This window comes from Ailuropoda melanoleuca, chromosome 12 (assembly GCF_002007445.2).
Source record: "Ailuropoda melanoleuca isolate Jingjing chromosome 12, ASM200744v2, whole genome shotgun sequence".
Classification (NCBI taxonomy): domain Eukaryota; kingdom Metazoa; phylum Chordata; class Mammalia; order Carnivora; family Ursidae; genus Ailuropoda; species Ailuropoda melanoleuca.
This window is the reverse complement of record NC_048229.1, coordinates 31,457,362-31,477,296: the sequence shown is the minus strand read 5'-3', so window position 1 is coordinate 31,477,296 and position 19,935 is coordinate 31,457,362. Positions and strand designations below refer to the sequence as shown.

Here is a 19,935-nt window from a genome sequence, read left to right as displayed (position 1 = left end):
AGCGGAGGGGGAGGGGAGGGGGGGCCTCACTCACGTCCTTGATCTCCTCCTGCAGATGTTCCAGCTCCGAGTTCTGCTCGTTGATGAAGGTGAACTCCGCGAAGTTGCGCTCCTCCACTGGAGAGAGGCGGGAGAGGGGGGTCAGAGAGCCGGCGACAGAGGGACACACAGGACACGGAAAGAGAGATATCGAGACAGACAACAGACACAAGCGCGCAGAGTCAAAGAGAGACGGAGACGGAGAGGCAGAGGCACAGAAAGCCAGGGGGACAGAGAGGAAATCGGAGCAAGTCAGAGTAAGAGAAAGAGACGGGGACGAAGTGAAGAGAGACCCAGAAATACTTCGAGACACAGACACACAGAAGAAGAGAGAAGAGAGGGCGAGAAAACAGCGGAGGTAGGGAAAGAGACACCCGGGAGAGGACAGCAACAAGCACCCGGAGGGAGAAACACAGAGGTTGAGGGAAGATCTGGAGAGAGACCGGGAGGCCCGGAATGGGGAGGAGGGGGGAGATAGGGGCGGGGAGACAGACACAGCCAGAAACAAACGGACATGAAGACGCACGGAGGGGACTGAGAGATGCAGGCAAGAGGGAGACACACACAGGAGGAAGGGCTCAGAAGGCTCTAGACGGGCAGGGAGAGAGACTGGGGACGGCGCAAGAGAGGCAGAGGCAGGGCGGCCGGGAGAGGGGCGAGGAGGGCGCCAGACGCCCGAGTCTGCAGCGCGGGTGCCCGAGTCCCCAGGGCCCAAGAGGAGGCCCTCGCTGACCGTGACGGAGCTCAGCCTGCGCCTTATGGGGGGGTATTGCGGGGGGGCCCGCACCTGGGCCTCCTCCCTCCCCCCGCCGGCGCGGCCCGTACTCACTCTCCAGGTACTTCTCCACCAGCAGGTCCGGGTCGCGCTCCCCAGTCAGCTGGGACAGTTTGTTCATGGCGTCCTCGCAGCGCATCACCAGCTTCTCCTGGGAGGTCCTCCGGAGGCCCTCGGCCACCTCCCGGGCTGGGGGAGGAGGGGCGCTGAGGTCGGCGTCCGCGGCGGCCAGGGGCGCAGAGGGGCCTGGGCGGCCTGAGCCAAGGCCGCGCGCGCCCCGCAGGGCTGGGGCAGAATCAGGTTGCAGTTTCCCCGAGGTCACGAAAAGCAGCAAAGTTCCTAGGTTCCTAGAGGTCAGGTTAGGTTACGCGGGGGGCGGGGTGTGTGTGTGTGTGTGTGTGTGTGTGTGTGTGTGTGTGTGTTTGCTGGGCCATGGAAGGGACTGATGGGGCATTGCTGCGTGCACGCACAGGGTGACCGTGGGAGCCATGGAACGGGAGGCAGGATGGAGAGGAGGACACACTCAGAGATTATACTCCGGCCCGGAAGGGGTAGGCCCAGGTGATAAGGTAATGATTGTGCTGGAGTTTGGGGGTCATGCGGTTGGAAATATAAGAGGCTTGACCTTTCGGGGCCTCATGTTGGCCAGGCGGATGACATCACCCACTGACGTGCACACCCTGTTGGGGTATCAGAGACGCTCTAGAAGCCTCCGTCATTGAGCCCCTTCCAGCCTGCCCATCTGAGAATGTGGCTTTTAAGCTTTTGAACACAGCGCAGCCCACTGTAAATTCTGAGGGTCCCAAACCTATTTCCCAGGTCACAGAGTCAAAGGTCAGAGGGTCATTATGTTGGGAGAATAGCAGGCCAGTGTCCTCAGGTCCCTGACCATGGACCATTCTAGTTCCCACCTTCGCTCCTGGACCTCCACCCAGAGCACCAGCGTCTTGTTCTGTTCAAATTCCTTTCAGACCTATGCATATCAGTCCTCCTGGCGGGGGAAGCCTCCCCTGGCACCCACCAGCCCAGCCCCAGTGCCACATCCAGGTGCTGGTGACTGCCCTTCAGGGATTAGGACTCACAGTTCTTTCTGTGCCTTGGGCTCCATGCCAACCGAGAGGCAGGGAAGAGGGGCCCCCACTTCCTGAGAGGCGGGCCCTGCCATTATTACGGTCATGTCACAGTGGAGGAAACAGGCTCAGAGAGGGGACGCGACCTGCCCCGGGTCACCAACAAGGAGGCGCTGGAGACGCTGGCTGGTCTGACCGGGAGTGTCCACAGGCTATCTGCCCGGGGCCTTCTGGCTGAGACCACCCTGTCCCTGTTCCCAGCTGCACCACCCGCCGCCATCAGCTGGAGGAACGTCCGTGGAGACTCCCGCTGTGCACACAGGCCACCACATGTGGCACTTGGCAGAAGAGAGGAGCTGGGCCTCTTGGGTTCTCTCTCCAGAAACCAAATTGTGAAGGGCTAAGAATGTCGAAGAGCAGGGAGCTGCAGCTAGGAGGACGCACGGAGAGAAGCCATAGAAGGCCATATTCTGAAGGTCAAGTTCCAAAGAAGCCAAAGCCATGTGTGAGCAAAAGCCACGGAGGCAATCGGGGCTCTGAAGGGGTCGTGGCGGACCAAAGGCAGGAAACTGCACAGTCAGCCACAAGAAGGAAGGAAGTACTGATCCGGGCTACACCGTGGGTGAACCCTGAAAGCGTTATATTCAGCGAAACAAGCCAGGCTCCAAGTCACATGCTATATGGTTCCGCTGCCATGAGATGCGTGGAACACAGAAGTCGGTAGACGCAGGAAGGAGAGCAGTGGTTTCCAGGGAACTGGGGAAGATAGAGTGACTGCGTATTGGGTACCAGCTTCCTTTTGGGGTGATGAGAGCGCTTTGGACCCAGATAGAAGTGAGTGTCCTGAATGCCACTGAACTGTACATTTCAACATGGTGAATTTTGTTACATGCATCTTAGCAAGGAAAGAAAGAGGAAAAGAAGGGAAAGGAAAGGAGAGGAGAGGAGAGGAGAATGGAGGGGAGGGGAGGGGAGGAAAAGAAAGGAAAGGAAAGGAAAGGAAGAGAAGAGAAGAGAAGAGAAGAGAAGAGAAGAGAAGAGAAGAGAAGAGAAAAGAAAAGAAAAAGTCACAGCAACTGCCTGGTAGATTTGGGCTCTCGCGATATCCTGAGGAATCATGCGCCATGAGTAAGCAGAAGTCAGGAGGTAGAAAGAAGATAGTGAGTAGGACGACTAGGACTGGGATGTAGGAAGCCACTGGAAGTAAGAGAACAGGGCGGAAGCTCAGACAGGAGCTGAGCTGGAGGGAGAGAGAGCAGGGAGCTCCCGGCAGCCCCTGCGACAGAGATGGGCCAATAGCACAAGAGCCTGGGCTTCGGACTCCACACACACAACTCCATCTGAAGGTGGCCTGAGAGGATCTCCGTCCCTTTCAGCCAATACTGATAAGTAACAATCTAATTACTCTCAGGCCCCGATGCTTCCCCAGCCCCTGGCCCCTGCACCCACGGGGCCGCGTGCACCACCCTGATTCATTCTCTCCGCACCCCGTGTGCTATGTGTGATGGGGCCAAAGAGGGTAATCCACACATGCCACAAGTGGGACCTTGCCGGAGGAATTGGGAAGTCAGTGGAGGAGGGAGAGGGGCACCTCCTAAAACAAATAATAGGTTATGACAGTCTATTTCTGGAGTTCTGACCCCTCCCGCCCAAGCCTTAGGGCAAGGTGCCTACCGCGTGAGCTCTGCGTGTCCCGGGAGGCCTGGGTGGGGCCCTACCTGACGGTGTAGGCGGCTGCTGAGGAGACCATCAGGGAGCTGACTGTGTTTCGCAGAAGCTCAACTTCCTGCGAGAGAACAAAACCAATGTCCTTCCTACAGCCTCCTTACTGCAGGGCTTTCCTTAGGCCCCGCGGCTCTCCCACGAGAACGGGGACTCCTGCACCATCCAGATGGGGGGAACGTCCTCATTAGTGGCCGCCGGGGAGAGGGATCTGAAAGAGGTACCGAGTACAGGGAAAGGAAACTGATGAGTGGGAATGCGGCTCAGAGGGCTTATCCCGGAGGAATCCTTATCCCAGAACATTCCTACGAGCACCAACCCAACTTTGTGATCGGGCTCAGAAATTTGCATGACTTTCATAATGGTGACCACACGAACCTGTTTCCTAGTTCCAAAGAAATGTCTTTGGAATGTCTTTGCAGTATTATGGCTAAAAAGGGTTCTTTCAGGACAAAGAAGGGAGGAAATTATATATATATTTACACACATATATAATGTGTGTGTATGTATATGTGTATATATAAATATACACCCGGTATCCATATATGCACATATAAAGTGTGTCCACACACAGTCATTCGTCTACATATGTATATGAACACATACACAAGGAACGAAGTGGAAGAGATGAAGAGGAAATGGGGTTTCCCTGGAAGACCTTTTGGAGTACTTTTGGTTTGGGAACCCCTCTTCGAGGTTCACATATTCAGGTGCGCCTGTGTGGCTCGGTTAAGCATCTGCCTTCGGCTCAGGTCATGATCTCTGGGTTCTGGCATTGAGCCCAGCGTCTGGTTCCCTGCTCAGTGGGGAGCCTGCTTCTCTCTCTCTCTCCCTCTGCCCCTCCCCCCAACTTGTGTGAGCATTCATGCTCTCTCTCTTGTAAATAAATAATCTTTTTAAAAAGGATTTTATTTATTTATTTGACAGAGATAGAGACAGCCAGCGAGAGAGGGAACACAAGCAGGGGGAGTGGGAGAGGAAGGAGCAGGCTCCCAGTGGAGCAGGGAGCCCAATGCGGGGCTCGATCCTGGGACCCTGGGACCACGCCCTGAGCCGAAGGCAAATGCTTAACTACTGAGCCACCCAGGCGCCACTCAATTCAATAACCTTAAAAAAAAATAAGCAACAACCAGGGGCACATCAAAAGCACACAGAAGCCAGCCTGAAGGGCTCCCACTAGCTCCCACTAACTTGTCTCCCTTACCTGGGACAAGCTGAATGTCATCATGAACAATGACCGCCATGGAGTAAAGTAAAAATCCACAAATGCTCACTGATAACACACAAATACACAGGGGAGGAGGAGAAGCTCTTCCTTAAGTAAAATGCTCTCTGACAAATGTAGGAGGAACGATAGAGGTAGAAAAAAAAATCACCATTTGGCAGCCATTATGATAGAATGAACATCCAGGCAAGAATCATTCATGGATGCCCAAACAACCGAGTAGACATGTGTCGGGGAACAAGATATTTACCTGGTCTCCGAGAATCTCCACTTACTCCTCACAAAGGGAAAACTCCACTGGAGAAACGAGGCTGACCAAGGGGTCAACGTCAACATCACCAGTTAAGGGACCAACTGCCATCATGTGCCTCCTACATACGCACACCCAGGACACATCACAACATCACGACATCACAACATCACAACATCACACCATCTGTGATATTCCGCCCAAAATGCGCAACACGAAACTCATCGTCAAGAAAGATCAGACACATGCATGTTGAGGGGCTTTTGTACAACACAGCTGGCTTCCAAAATGTCAACGTCATGACGACAAAGCAGGGCTGAGGGATGGTTCCAGAACAGAGCCGTGGACAACTAAATGCAGTGTGGAACCCTGGCTTGGAGCCTGGAGCAGGAAAATCAAATTAGCTATAAAGGACGTCATTGGGACCATCGGAGAACTTTAAACAAGGACTATTTTTTTTAAAGATTTTATTTATTTATTCGACAGAGATAGAGAAAGCCAGCGAGAGAGGGAACACAAGCAGGGGGAGTGGGAGAGGAAGAAGCAGGCTCATTGCAGAAGAGCCTTGTGGGGCTCGATCCCATAACGCCAGGATCACGCCCTGAGCCAAAGGCAGACGCTTAACCGCTGTGCCATCCAGGCGCCCCTAAACAAGGACTATTTTGAATTGTAATAACATTGACATTCCTGACTTGGATAACTGCCCTGTGTTTCTGTAAGAAAATGGTCTCATTCTCAGGACATACACACTGACGTTCTTAGGGGCATAATGTCTGCAGTGTACTCTCAAATAGTTCAGCAACTGTAATAATAAATTATTTTCAGTAAAAATAGTAATTAGAGAGAGAGTGTGTGTGTGTGTAAATATGACAAATTATCAATCTTGGTGAAAGCTAGACTCTCTATACTATTTTTTCAGGGAAGGGAAGGTGGAGGAGAAAGGAAAGGTCCTCAAGTGACATCAAAGGTTATGGAGATACCCACAGAATGTAAGCGGTCTTGCTTGCTCATTGATTGCCCTGGCTGATGATATTCAAAATGACATCTCTGGCTTCTGCAAGTCTAAACGAGGCTGCTTTCTTTGTTAGAGGCATTCTGGAACATTCTCGAGGTCTCCATTCCCTCTGGACCCAAGTAAACCTATGACTCTGGCAGATTCCATACTTGAGGCCACAGTGATGGAGTTGAAGGGGTAACTCTTGCATCCTCTCCTCTACCCCAGCTGGGCCAAGGGGTCCTGGGTTTTAGGGCCACTGACCTTCTGCAGCTTGCGGTCCACATTCAGATAGCGGTTCCTCTCAATGCGCAGGAGATCCAGCTCCTCCCGCAGGGCCGCGTTGCGCACCAGCTGGTTGTCAAAGCGACACGTGACCTGGAAGGAGGGTGGGGGGGATGTACAAAAGTCCATCTGAGGCCTGGCCTGCCTCCCTCTTCCACACTTAGCCAAGGAGTGGACACTTGTCAGAGGTGAAGCCCGTTCCCAATCTGGGGACCCTGAGAGCATTGCCACCGCCCTAAGGACCCAGGCATCAGTCTCCTTTCCTTGGGAACCCTCCATCCATCCAGGATCATGTCTCCTGATCCTTCTCGAGGAGCCCAGTATTTCAGGCCTGCATCCCTCCAGGAATCTGGTCCATCGTTTCTGGAACTTGACCCCATGCTCAGTTTTCCCCCCAATGCCCAGAGATCAGGTCTGGGAAGAGCCAAGAGGCTAACTCTCACCCTGTCCAACTGGTCTTCTAGGATCTTGATCCTTCGCCGGATCTTGACTTTCTGATCCAGGATGAGTCCCGGGGACCTGACATCCTTATTATGGGTAAAGATCCGGGTCTCCCACTCCTGGATCTGGAGGAAAGAGGAGGATACCTGTTTGTTGGCTGAATGTGGTAGAGACTGAGGCACCAAGAGAGGGCGAGTGGCTGAGTGTAGCTGCCATCTGCCATCCTTGTGGCCCCAGCCATCTGTTCTAATGATGCCCTCTTTCTTCTGCCTCTTCTGCTAATGATACCCAACCTTCCATGTGCTTCTGGCTTCCAAACACAAGCCACCCTACCAGCCACATGACCCAGGTCCTGACAATCACGGTACTTGTCCTAGAGATGGATGGGTTGACTGACCCAAGCTGAGCCAGCCTGAATCCCTTCCCGGTATTTTGGGGGAAATGCATGAGCTGGATGGGACTCCTGCAGTCATAGTCGGTCATAGTCGGTCATAGTCCCCAGCACGCAGAGGGTCCTGGGAGGATGAGGCCAGTAGACAAAGTGGAGACAAGAGACTGATAGATGGGGGCACCTGGGTTGCTCAGTCATTACGCGTCTGCCTTCGACTCAGGGCATGATCCCCACGTTCTGGGATCGAGCCCCAGGTCAGGCTCCTCCACTGGGAGCCTGCTTCTCCCTCTCCCACCCCCCTGTTTGTGTTCCCTCTCTCACTGGCTGTCTCTCCCTCTGTCAAATAAATAAATAAAATATTTAAAAAAAAAAAAAAGAGAGACTGAGAGATGGTGAGAATGAGCTCAGACGCCATTAGACTCCCTGGGTCTGGTTATGCGTGAAACCACTTCCAACCCGTCCTCATTTCTGTGTTCATCTTTACTTATTGGGGGCATGCCGTCTCTCCAATTAAGCTGGAAGCTCCACGAGGAAAGATCTTTGTCTTTTTTCTGTGCCTAACACAGAATAGGTTCTTAATAGGACATGCAGATCAAATGAATACATGAATTGCTTAAGACTCTGTTTCCCAGGTGCCTGGGTGGCTCAGTTGGTTAAGTGATCTCAGCTCAAGTCTTGATCTCAGGGTCGTGAGTTCAAGCCCTATGTTGGGCTCTACGCTGGATGTGGAGCCAACTTAAGGAAAAAAAAAACTGTGCTTCTCAATTTGTGTGCTGTTATGGGTTGGATTGTGTCCTGTCGACCCCACCCACCCATGACCACCAACACCACCACCTCTCCATCCCTGCAAATTCATATGTTTAAAAGTCCTAATTCCCGGTACCTCAGAATGTGACCTTATTTGGAGACAGGGTCTTTACAGAGATAATCAAGTTAAGATGAGGTCATTAGCATGGGCCCTGATCCAATATGACCAGTGTCCTTATGCAAAAGGGAGATTCAGACACAGACATGCACACAGGGAGAACGCCACCTTGCCAACACTTCCATCTTCGACTCCCAGCCCCCAAAACTGTGGGACAATAAAGTCCTGTCATTTCAGCCACCCAGAGTTTGTGGTACCTAGTTACAGCATCCCCTAGAAAACTAATACATGCGCCCAGGCATCCCAGGGCATCACAGCAAATTCAAAGGGAGCACCATGGGGATATTTTAAGTCGAGGGAGACAGGGCGGGGGCTACAAGCTCAAAGCAGTTCACAGGTTCAACACAAGGCGGCGCTATGTTCCTTCCCATGAGTCATATCTTGGTGACACTGTGTTTCTAGCCTTTGCTGTGATAAAAGCCCAAATACCCAAAAATGTTACCAATGGGAGAAACTGCCAACGTGTACAAGGAATCTCTCTGTATTACTTCTTCCAATTGCATGTGAAGCTACAATTATCCCAGTAAAATTTTCAAATTAAGAAAGAAAGAAAGAAAGAAAGAGAAAGAAAGAAAAAAGAAAAGAGAGGAAGGAAGGAAGGAAGGAAGGAAGGAAGGAAGGAAGGAAGGAAGGAAGGAAGGAAGGAAGGAAGAAAAGCCAAGTACTGCCCAGAAATCAGCATGGAGTAAGAGTAGTGAGTCCAATCTGACTCCAAGACCCAAAGGCATAAACGTCCCACAGGTTAAGTAATTGTGGTTTTGGAGAATGAAATACAGTTTCTTTCTTTCTTTCTTTCTTTCTTTCTTTCTTTCTTTCTTTCTTTCTTTCTTTCTCTTTCTTTCTTTTTTTTTTTCTATTTATGTATCCCCCCCCCCAATGGTCTCTAGGTTGTTAGGATGAAAACACTGGTTTATTTAAAGTAGATTTGTTAGCAAAACAAGACTGGACCCTGAGGACAGCTCTTGAAAGCTAGCTGATTGTTCCATTTTCAGGAATTATATGAGTCAGATTGTTGGTAGCTTGGAATTAGCCACTGTATTCGTTTTTCTCTCTCTGCAAAACAAATTACCCCAAACCTGGTGGCTTAAAACAACACCCATCTATGATCTCGAAGTTTCCATGGGTGAGGAGTCCAGCACAGCTCGGCTGGATCTCTGCACAGGGTCTCCCAGAGCTGCAGGGCTGCGATCTCATCTGGGACTCATCGCGTGGTCCCCTGCCAGGTGGTCTTCTCCGTGACATGGCAGCTTGTACCTTCAAGGCCAGCCAGAGAGCACCTCTCTTCAGTCTACTAAGAGCCAGTCTAAGAGCACATCTAATGAAGGGAGGGGCATCCCCTCACGTGGGCTGTATTTTCTTGGCCAGAAGCAAGTCACGGGTTCTGCCCCCACTGAAATGGCAGGTAGTACATGGGGTCACCTTAGGATATGTTCACTACAGCCAAGGCAATAGTACTGGTTTCCCCATTATCTGAAAGTAGAGCATTCCTATGAGACCCTTCACAAGCCAACCTGGTATACAGTGAAGAAAGGAATTACCATTAATTTATATGGGGAAAATGTATAGCGTTCCCCAGCCCCAAAATAGGCTCCTTGGCTTTCCTGATACCTTAGGACACGCCTTGCTAACAGATGCACCAAATAAACCGAGATGAAGCCCAGATGCTCACGGACCATGCAAAGCTCTGGCGGCTGGAGGCTGACATGCTGCATGTGATCCCCAGGAAGNTTGGGGGGGGGGGGGGGGAGGCGGCACTCCCACTGCATTCCTTCTGGAAGCTCCGATGGAATGAATTCCAATTTCTAGAAGCTGGATTCCTTGATTTATGCATTCCGTAGCTCGTGGCCACTCCAGCCTCTGCTTCTCTTCACTTCTTCTCTGTCATCACATCATCATCTCTGATTCCGACACTCCCACCTCACCGTATAAGGACCCTTGTGATGATATTGGGTCCACCCAGACAATCCAGGGTCACCTCCCCATCTCAAAATCCTTAATCACATCTGCAGAGTCTCTTTTGCCACGTAAAGTAATATACTCACGGGTTCCGAGATCACAGTGTGGACATCTTGGGGTGGGGGCGGGGGGGGGGACATTATTCCGTTTACCACTCTTCCTCAAGCAAAATTCATTTTTTTCCTTTTCTTTATAGTTTTATCACTCATGTATGTACCCCTAAACAAAAGTTTAGTTTGGCTTGATTTTGAATTTTATGTAAATAAAATCATGTAAATAAAATCATAACATTTTATGTAAATAAAATAAAATTATGTTTTATGTCTTGCTTCCTTCAAATGGGTGTGAGATTCACCCTTGTGGCTGTGTGTAGTTGTGATGCATTCATTTTTCATCACTGCATACTATTTCATGATACAAACACACCATAACCTATGTTTTCATTCAAATACTAATGGACATTTGGGTTACTTCCGGTTTGGAGTGGGCTAATGTGAATAATGCTTCTTTCAACATAACTTTACATGAGTCCTGGTTCCAGAGCCTGTGCTCAGAAGTGGACTTGCTGGGTGGGGAGGAAGAGTTAACAATAGATCTAAACCTGTTTTCTATGAGAAGGTGACTTGGGCTTACTTTCTTCCAACACCGTTTCCATGGAAACATACTGGGTTAAGGTAAATATGGAATGCCAGCTCCGTTCCCAGGCAACGGTGTTTATAATAAAAATGACCCCTGATTGGTGAACTACATTGGACTGGAAGGACGATGAGTGGGCTTATAGATCTCATAGCCCTACATGACCAGGATGGAACAGAAACCTGGTTTCTCCGTGGGGTATTCTTTTTTTAAGTAGGCTCCACGCCCAACAAGGGGCTTGAACTCATGACCCTGAGATCAAGACCTGAGATCGAGACCTGAGATCAATAGCCAGATGCTCAACTGACTGAGCCACCCAGGCGCCCCTGTGGGGTATTTCTTATAATTGAGTATGCTCCCGGTGGGGCTTCGACTTAGACCCTAGGAAGCCTCCCTATGCCCGAGTGGGCAATACCCACCCACTCACGGTGTATCTCCCAGCTGGTGGTGCTGAGCAGCAGTCCCGGGATGCTCAAGGTAGGTGTGTTTGACGCTGTCATGCCAAGATGCTATTTCCTGCCCTCCATCATCCTACAAAGTGAACCTGGTACCAAGTTATGTAGCCCTATTGCACCCCGTGAGCGTGAATGTCAGATGGAACCCAAGACTGCTTTTGGTGACCATGCCAAGTGGAGGTGACCCCGAATCACAGGGTATGTCTATCTGTAAATGTAATTGATAATGGGGAAAAACAGCTTTTCAGAATACATATGATGATTTAGACCCCTCAACAAGAGGTCGTTAGGAGTTCCCACTGGCTCCTTCTCTCCCCAGTGCTTGGTATTTTGGGACACTAATTTTTGAAAATTTGGTGAGTGTTTAATGGAATCTCAATGTGATTTTCATTTGCCCCTCTCTGATTACTAATGAGTGATGAGTAATTCCGACATTTATTGGACATCTAAATTTCTTATTTTGTGAGATGTGTCAGCTCAAATCTCTTGACTACTTTTTAAAAATTGGGCTGACTCATGTACCTGGGTGGCTCAGTCAGTTAAGCATCTGCCTTCAGCTCACGTCATGATCCCAGGGGCCTGGGGTAGAGTCCCGCATCGGGCTCCCTGCTCCACAGGGAATCTGCTTCTCCCTCTGCCCCTCCCCCTACTCGTTCTCTCTCTCTCTCTCAAATAAATAAAATCTTTTATTTATTTTAATAAAATCTTTTTAAAAAATAAGCAAATAAATACAATTGGGCTGACTCTTTAATAATTTGTAGGAGTTCCTTATATGTTCTTGATACTAGTCCTTTGTCAGCTACATGTGTTGCAAATAACTTTCCATTCCATGACTTTGCACACTCTTTATGTTTCTTTTAACAGAAGTTATTAACCTTAAAGTCATGGGAAGCAACAGTCTTTTCCTTTAGAAGTAAAGATTTCTATAACTTATGTAAGAAATCCTTCCCCACCTCCACACATTTAGATCCCTGATCCATCTGGAATTAGTTTTGGGGGTACAAGGTGAGGTAAGGGTCTGGTTTCATCTCGCAGTATGAATATCCAATTTTCACAGCACCATTATTACAGTCCTCTTTTTCCATTTCTTGAAGGCATATGTCAAGTGTCCACATGGTACATTGGTCTCTTTCAGGGCTCTCTCTTCTGTCCCATTGGTCCATTTGATTAGTCCTGCATCAATTACAAGAATTTTATAATAAATCTTGATAAATGATAAAGCAAATCCTTTCACATCGTTCTTCTTTTAAGTCAGTCTAAGTCATCTTGTCCATTGCACTTCCATATAAACCTCAGAATCTGCTTGTCAATTCCAACCATTAAAAAAAACCTTTCAGTACTTTGGTTGGGATTACATTGGATCTATAAATCAATTTGGAGATCTGACATCTTATGACACTAACTCTTCCAATCCATGGATAGACCACCACATTTATTAAGCTCTTCTTTACTATCCCTCAATAAAATATGACAATTTACTCCATAGAAGTCTTGCACACTTTTGTTAGATTTCTTCGTAGGTACTTCTTTTTGGCTATTACAAATGTGTATTTTCTTCTTTTAGGATAGTTATTGCTAATACAGGGCAATATTGTTACTTTGCATATTAATTCTGTATCCAGCCACATTGTTGAAATACCTTACTAATTACAATAAGATGGTGTTGGATTCTTCTGGATCTTCCATGTACACAAATACATCATCTATAAACAATGACAATTTCCTTTCTTCCTCTCCAACGTTTACATTGTCTTTTTCCTTCTCCTGGCCATACTGCACCAGATAGGAGCTCCGGTACAATGTTAAACAGAAGTGATGCTAGCTGACATCCTTATACTGTTACTGATCTCAAAGATAATCTTTTTCATGTTTTGTTATCAAATACGACATTTTCTGTAGATGCTCTATATAGTTGCCCTTTACCAAATTCAGGAAAGTTCCTTTTATTCCTGGCTTCCTAAGAGATTTTAGCATGAATGGATGCTCAACGTTATCAAATACTTTTTTATTTCTACATAGACCAGTGCTATAAACAGGTACAAGTCCAAGGACTGTCTGTCATCAGTTTCTGATGGAGTAGGCTCAGAAAATGAGTGTGAGCACTTAAGCAGGCATCAGAAACGATGCTTTGGGGTGCTGCTGAATGCATGTGTCAAGTCACATAAGGCACAAGCCTTATAAAAGTAGCAGTCAATAGCAGATTGGAAATTTTAAAAGTTGGTCCATTAACACATATAGTTTGTGAAAAACTATGTCAAGTCTACCTTTTTCTTTTGCCAGAAAATGTCTATTCTCTCTCATTCATGGATGATATTTTCATTGGGTGTAAGATTTTTTTTTAAGATTTTATTTATTTATTTGAGAGCGAGAGAAAGCACAAGCAGGGGCAGCAGCAGAGGGAGAGAGAAGCAGACTCCACGCTGAGCAGGGAGCCCGACACATGCCTCGATCCCAGGACCCTGAGATCATGACCTGAGCTGAAGGCAGATGCTTAAGCGACTGAGCCACCCAGGAGCCCCTGGGTGTAAGAGTCTAAGTTGACAGCTTTCCCTCTTAGAACAGTGAAGTTATAATCCGTCTCCTGACTTCCAGTAATTCTTTTAAAAAAGTCAGCTGTCAGTTTATTTGTGGCTCCTTTGGAAGTCATATCTTATTTTCTGGCTACTTTTATATTCTGAAATTTCCCTATGTTCTATACAAGTGGATTTTTTTATTCATCCTAAAGCATCCTTGAATCTGTGATTTTGTTTGTTTGGATTTGTTCTTCCATTGGTTCTGGAAAATTCTCAGATATTATCTTATTACACGCTACCTGTGTCCCATTCTCTTTCTGTTCTTCTGAAACTTTTTTTTTTAATTAAAAAAAGAAAGATTTGATTTTTTTAAGCAATCTCTACACCCAACGTGGGGCTCGAACCCACAACCTGAGATTGAGTCGCATGCTCCACTGACTGAGCCAGTCAGGCGCTCGCTCCATCTTCCGAAACTCGTATTAGATTTTATTTAACTTCACTGTATCTGCAATGTCTCTCAACCACCCGCCCACGTTTCTATCTTTTTGTCTCTCTGTGGTGGATTCGAGATGATTTATTCTGAATAAATTCTTCCTTCAATTGGATTTGGCTTATTATCTTCTCTCCAGTAGAATGTAAACTACATTACAGCAGGGCCCTTTTCTGGCTCACGGCTGTGTCCTCAACACCCAGAACAGGGCCTGGCACTTAGTGGGCACTCCGATAAATATTTGTTTGATGAATGAATGTCACCAGATAACTGCATCGTATCTTGACCTCTCAGGGAACTGCCCAGAGCTCTACTCTAGAGAGCTTATCCCCCACCAGATCTACGGTTCTCCAGAATCCAGGCTGTTAGGACAAAGGAATCCATGGAGTCAAGATAATAAAATCATCCTGCTGGGTCTGACTCTGATGAGTTTCCATGGAAGACTGAGGAAAACCAATTCAGGCAGTCAACACCCACGAAGCCATTGCACTACCATGAAACAGCCAAAAGTTTGGCGTGTGTGAATCAGAATTCAGCTTCCAAAATGCGGCTCAGGGGGCTACTGAGAGCTGAACAAACAAACCGATTGAAAGTCAAATGTAAGAAGACTGTGTGGGAGGGGCGCCTGGGTGGTGCAGTCTGTTAACCAACTCTTGGTGTCAGCTCAGGTTGTGATCTCCGGGCCGGGGGTTCGAGCCCCGTGTCAGGCTCTCTGCTCAGCACGGAATCTGCTTAAGTTTCTCTCTCCTTCTCCNAATAATAATAATAATAATAATAATAAATCTTTAAAAAAAAAAACAACCTCTGTGGTAGACAGAATAATGCCCCGCCCCCCCCCCGGGCCAAACAGCCACATCCTAATCCCTGAAACTTGTGAATATATGACCCGAATGGCAAAAAGGACCTCGCAAATGTGATAAAGTGAAGGATTTTGAGATGGGGAGAGTATCCTGAATTATCTGGGTGGGCCCAGTGTAATCACAAAGGTCCTTACGAGTGAAAGAAGGGGGTAGAAGAGTCTGAATCAGAGAGAGGTGGGAGTGATACACACGAGACTCGGCTGCCCACTGCTGGCCTCGCAGACAAGGAAAGGAGCCATGAACCAAGCAACGCAGGCAACTTCTAGAAGCCGGAGGAGTCAGAAAATGGATTCTCCTCTGAAGCCTTTGGAAGGAATCCAGCCCTGCTGACACCCCGACTTTTGCCCAGTGAAACCCATTTTGGACTTCTGTCCTCCGCCACTGTAAGATAATTCATTTTTTTTGGTAAGATTTTATTTATTTATTTGAGAGAGAGAGCGCGCGCATGGACCGATGAGCGTGGGGGAGGGGCAGAGGGGGAGGGAGAGGGAAAGAATCTCAAGCAGACTCTGCTGAACACAGAGCCTGACCCATGGCTCGATCTCCTCGATCTCAAGACCATGAGATCACGACCCGAGCCTAAATCCAGAGTCAGATGCTTAACCAACTGAGCCACCCAGGCGCCCCTAGTTTGTATTATATTTTAAGCTACCAAGTTTGTGGCAATTTGTTACAGAAAAAATAGGAAAGTGATACAGACCACTGAGATAAATAACCTTCAGAGTCCTGTTTGTGATCCAAGAGTGGGCAAGAAACCCTTTGGTCTAGGCAAGCAACCTTTTTTAACGAAGACTAGAATAGAAAATCACAGAATGAATTCCACCTAGAATTAAGAATTACCTAGCAAAACTTTCCTTTCAGATATATCTGTGCATTTATATCCACGTGTGTATGAACTGCCTCGGGAGGTCATGGCCCTCAAGACCTGAAAGAACACTGACCTACAAAAGTCATATTGCTGCCAAGGTCAAGATCTTGAGGCAGGTGGGACTAGAAACCTATGTAGGCTCCGTGGCATGACCAACATCCTCTTTTTGCCGATGAAGAAACTAGGGCCCAGAGAGGTAAAGACTTGCCCTCGGTCACACAGCTCTGATGCGGCAGGGCCAGGATTCTAAGGCAGGTTTGGCTGACTTGAGGAGGTGAACCTTTCTCCTTTAACTATACCAGCCCCCTTCGGGGATGTGTGGGGCCATGCTAAGCAAGAAACCCCCGTATTACCACTAGAACCTGAACAGAACTGGCCTAGGTAGAGGTTTTCCATAAGCCCATTTTTCAGACGAGGAAGCTAAGGCTCAAAGCAGTTTGGATACCTGCCCCTAAGTGGGGTCCGCAGAGTCTGGTCCCAGAACCCACCTGCTTGTCCAGGGCTCTGGTCTGCTCCTGCAGCTCCTTGACCTCGGCCTGCACCTGGACCCGGCACTTGAGCAGCTGGCCCATGTTCTCCAGCCTCTTGCTGTCCCGCAGCCGCTTGACCTGGCTCTGGGCGACGCTGATCTGCACCTGGAGTTTATCCCGCACCCCCTCCAGGCGCTGGATCTCCTCACTGCCCAGGCGGGGACGGGGAGAGCAAGCCAGCAAGGGGCAGAGCTCAGAATCACTAAAGGCCAGAAACGGGGCCGGCCCTCCCCTCTCGGACCCCCAACCCCCAGGAAGAGCCCCCTCCCCAGCTCGGGGACCAGGCACTGGGCTCACAGTTGCTTGTTGATTCGCTGGTGGACTTCCTTGCTGTAAGCCCGCCTCTCCCCCTCCATCACTTTGCACTGCCGCTGTAGTCTGCTCAGCTCCCAATCCACTGAGGGCAGGACCAGCCAAGGGGACTCAGGAGGAATCCAGGAAGCCCCGGCCCCTTCGTCTCCAGCACCTAGGAATTCTGGCTCCCTCAGGGTCCCACAGACTGCAGCTGAAGTGCAGACCCAGTCCCCACCAGCCCTCTGGCACTGTATTTCAGCTCCTATACCCCTTCTGACTCCTGTATCCCAAGCTGACCTCGGGATTTTTCCCATAAACCCATTCCTGCCCGAGGTTTGGGCACACATCCCCTTTCCCGCTAGAGGGCACTCCTGGCAGGCCGCCTGGTCCTCAGGGACCTGCCACATAGGATCTGGAACTTGGGAAAGCTGAGGATAGGTGCCAAGAACTGGGGACAACAAGCAGCTCCCTCCCTCCCCTTCAGCCCCCATCACCCAGCAGTCCTGGGTCCCACCCTCCTGCCTCTTCACTCTCAGCCCATCCCCTAGGCTCAGGCTTCCTCCTGTCCTGCCTGGACCATCACCCCAGCCTCCTCCCCAACCTCCTGGCCTCCCTTCACAGCCCCAGCGGTGCTGACCCTGCCCCTCCCTTGTTCACAGGCCTCCCTTGGAGCTCCAGGGCCCCCAGGACAATGTCCCAGCTCCTCAGCCTGGTGTTCAAGGCCCCATGTAATCTGACCTTACCCACCTCTCGAGTCTGGTCCACCAGCTCCCCACCTCCCACCACCCAGTGGCTCTCAACCAGCGATTCTGCCCCACACAGACAGTTGGCAATGTCTAGAGACATTTTTCCTCGTCATGATGTGGGGACGGAGCAGGGGAAGGTGCTCGTGGCATGTAATGGCTAGAGGTCAGGGGTGCTAAGTAACCTACAATGCCCAGGACAGCCCCCATGACCAAGAATGATCTGACCCCAAGTGCCAACAGTGTGGAGGCTGAGAAACCCTGTTCTAGCCACATGCTGTTCTCTCTGCTGAAACCCTCTTCCCTGCCTGCTCCCATTGGGAATTCCTGGGAGGAGTTCTAAGCCCCACTCAAAACTTCTCCTCCTACAGGAAGTCTTCCCGGACTGCCCCACTCCCCAGGCTTGGCCTATCCCTCTGGCCTGCTCCACCTCCATTCCCACGCATGGTGTGTGCCTCCCTAGAAGGCTCCCCTGGAAGGTCTCCCTGTCCTCAGTGTCCTGCAACACAGTACCTGGAACTTGGGGAACTGAGGAAAAGAATGAGTGAAAAAAGGCAAGACTGTATGAATTACCCATTCCTTCCAGGAAGGCCTCGCTTCCATCCTCCGAGCGGGTGCTCCCTGCAGAGTGTCCCAAAGGCATCTTGGCCAAAGCTGGAGAGGCACCTGTAGGGGTGACACAGGACCCCTTTAGACAGCAAGCAAGAGGGCCAAAAGGAAGGTGGGGACAAACCTCAAGGGACTAGGAATTGGAAGGTAACCCCAGAACCAGCTCTGGCCTCTCTTTGAGTCTCAGTTCCTCCAGTGGGTTGGAGGGGGACACCTCTCAGGCCTCTCTCCACACGCCTCCCGACCTCCTACCTCTCGTATTTTCTGTCTTGTGTTTCAGCTCTGACTCGGGCGCGGGGGACAGGCCCCCTAGCTCTCAGTATTTCTGAGGCATGGGTGTTTGTGGAAGGCGACACGGAGGAGGGGAAAACCTTAGCCGGCTGTGGGGGCGAGGCCCGGTCCCTACCTGCTGGAGTGCCTGACCTGTCCTTGATCCTCCAAGCTCACTGTTGTGGCCTGGTTACTGGGGAGATAAAGGGCCAATGAGACCTAAGGACAGCGGCTGGGGTGGGACCGCAGCCTCGAGGAGGCGCCGTGGGCGGGGAGGCTGGAGAGGAGGGGCCTAGGGAGAGAGAGGGGAGGCTGGGGAGAGGGGACTGCTGGGGAGGAGGAGCCGTGGGCGGTGAGGCTGGGGAAGAGGGACCGCTGGAGAGGAGGAGCCGTGGGAGGCGAGGCTGGGGAGGAGGTGCCGTGGGAGGGGAGGCTAGAGAGGAGGGACCGAGGCAGCCAGAAGACCTGAGGAGACCTCGGGGACTGGGTACAGACGGATGGGGGGCGGGGAGCCCTACGAGGGGCGGGGCTGGGAGAGCTTGCGGGGNTGCTGTGGGCCTTTCGAGGGGCGGGGTGGTCTTGAGGGACGGGGCTGGCAGGGCCACGAAGGGCGGGCTTCATCGCTTGAGAGGGCCAGGAGACCTGTAAAGGGCGGGGCACGGGTGGGAGGAGCACGGGTACCTGTGGAAGGAGGGGCTGCGGGGACTAGCGAGGGATCAGGCCCCGGTGTCCGTAAAGGGCGGGGCTTCAGGCCTTACGAGGGGTGGGGCTATGCGGTGCTGCGGAGGGGAGGGGCACGGGTACCTGCAAACGCCGGAGCTTCGCGGACCTGCGAGGGGCGTGGTTAGAAGGACACCTGAGGGGCCTGGCGGGAGGGCGGTGGAAGGAGGTCTGGAAGGGGCTAACGGGGAGCGAGGGGCTATGAGGGGCGGGCTGTGTGTTTTCGGGAGGGAGAGGCAGGAGCTTAAAGACCCTATGGAGCCAGGGCTGGGAGAGAAAAGTCTGGAAGGCTTTGGAGCTCGGCCGAGGCCCTTCGGGATGAGGCCCGAGAGATGTGTGTCTTAAAACCACGTTATTTTGAAGATTCATTAGGAAGACCGTGCCGATGCCGGGAGTTGTGAGAGGGAGGAGCGCTCACCACCGACTCAGGTCCCTGCAGTGACTCACTACGCATGCGCGGCCAACGGCCTCCTGCGAAGCCGCCAAAAATCTCTTGCCTGCTGGGTCCTCGCGCAGAGAGGCGGAAGTGGGCGGGGCCGCGAGCTCTTCGTGCCTCCCCCGCCTGGCCACACCCCCTCGCTCCGCTGGGCACGCCTTTCTCGGCTGTAGGCTGCTGCCCACGTGGGCCTCCCCGGAGCGGGCGGGCAGTGGGCGCCGCTCCCTGCAGGCTGGGTGTGCCTGAACCCTGCGGTTTCCTGTGGGAGGAAGCAGCCCGCGGGCCCTCAGCTAGGCTCGTAGCTTTGGAGGCCCAGGAGGGGGAGATCCCGTTACCGCCCTCGGGCTCCCTGATTCTCCCCCTTCCACAGGGTCCTGGCTTGAGGGACCTTCTCCCCCGCCCCCCTATATTCTCAGGGTACCCAAATCTGACGCTGAT

At 50.9% G+C, this 19,935-nt stretch overlaps 1 protein-coding gene across 1 annotated transcript in view; it reads right to left on the bottom strand.

Annotated features, from left to right (window-relative positions):
- Positions 1-18,810, bottom strand: part of CCDC114 (coiled-coil domain containing 114) — a 24,390-nt gene extending 5,580 nt beyond the window's left edge. Inside the window, exons 1-9 of the mRNA XM_034638986.1 lie at positions 18,478-18,810; positions 18,036-18,128; positions 16,723-16,822; positions 16,384-16,573; positions 6,804-6,926; positions 6,340-6,453; positions 3,603-3,670; positions 869-1,161; positions 35-117 (exon numbers count right to left, since the gene is read on the bottom strand). Of these exons, the coding sequence (XP_034494877.1) occupies positions 35-117; positions 869-1,161; positions 3,603-3,670; positions 6,340-6,453; positions 6,804-6,926; positions 16,384-16,573; positions 16,723-16,822; positions 18,036-18,105 (1,041 nt within the window). The 5' untranslated portion in view covers positions 18,106-18,128; positions 18,478-18,810. The remainder of the gene's footprint in view (positions 1-34; positions 118-868; positions 1,162-3,602; positions 3,671-6,339; positions 6,454-6,803; positions 6,927-16,383; positions 16,574-16,722; positions 16,823-18,035; positions 18,129-18,477) is intronic.
- Between the last annotated feature and the right edge of the window lie 1,125 nt (positions 18,811-19,935).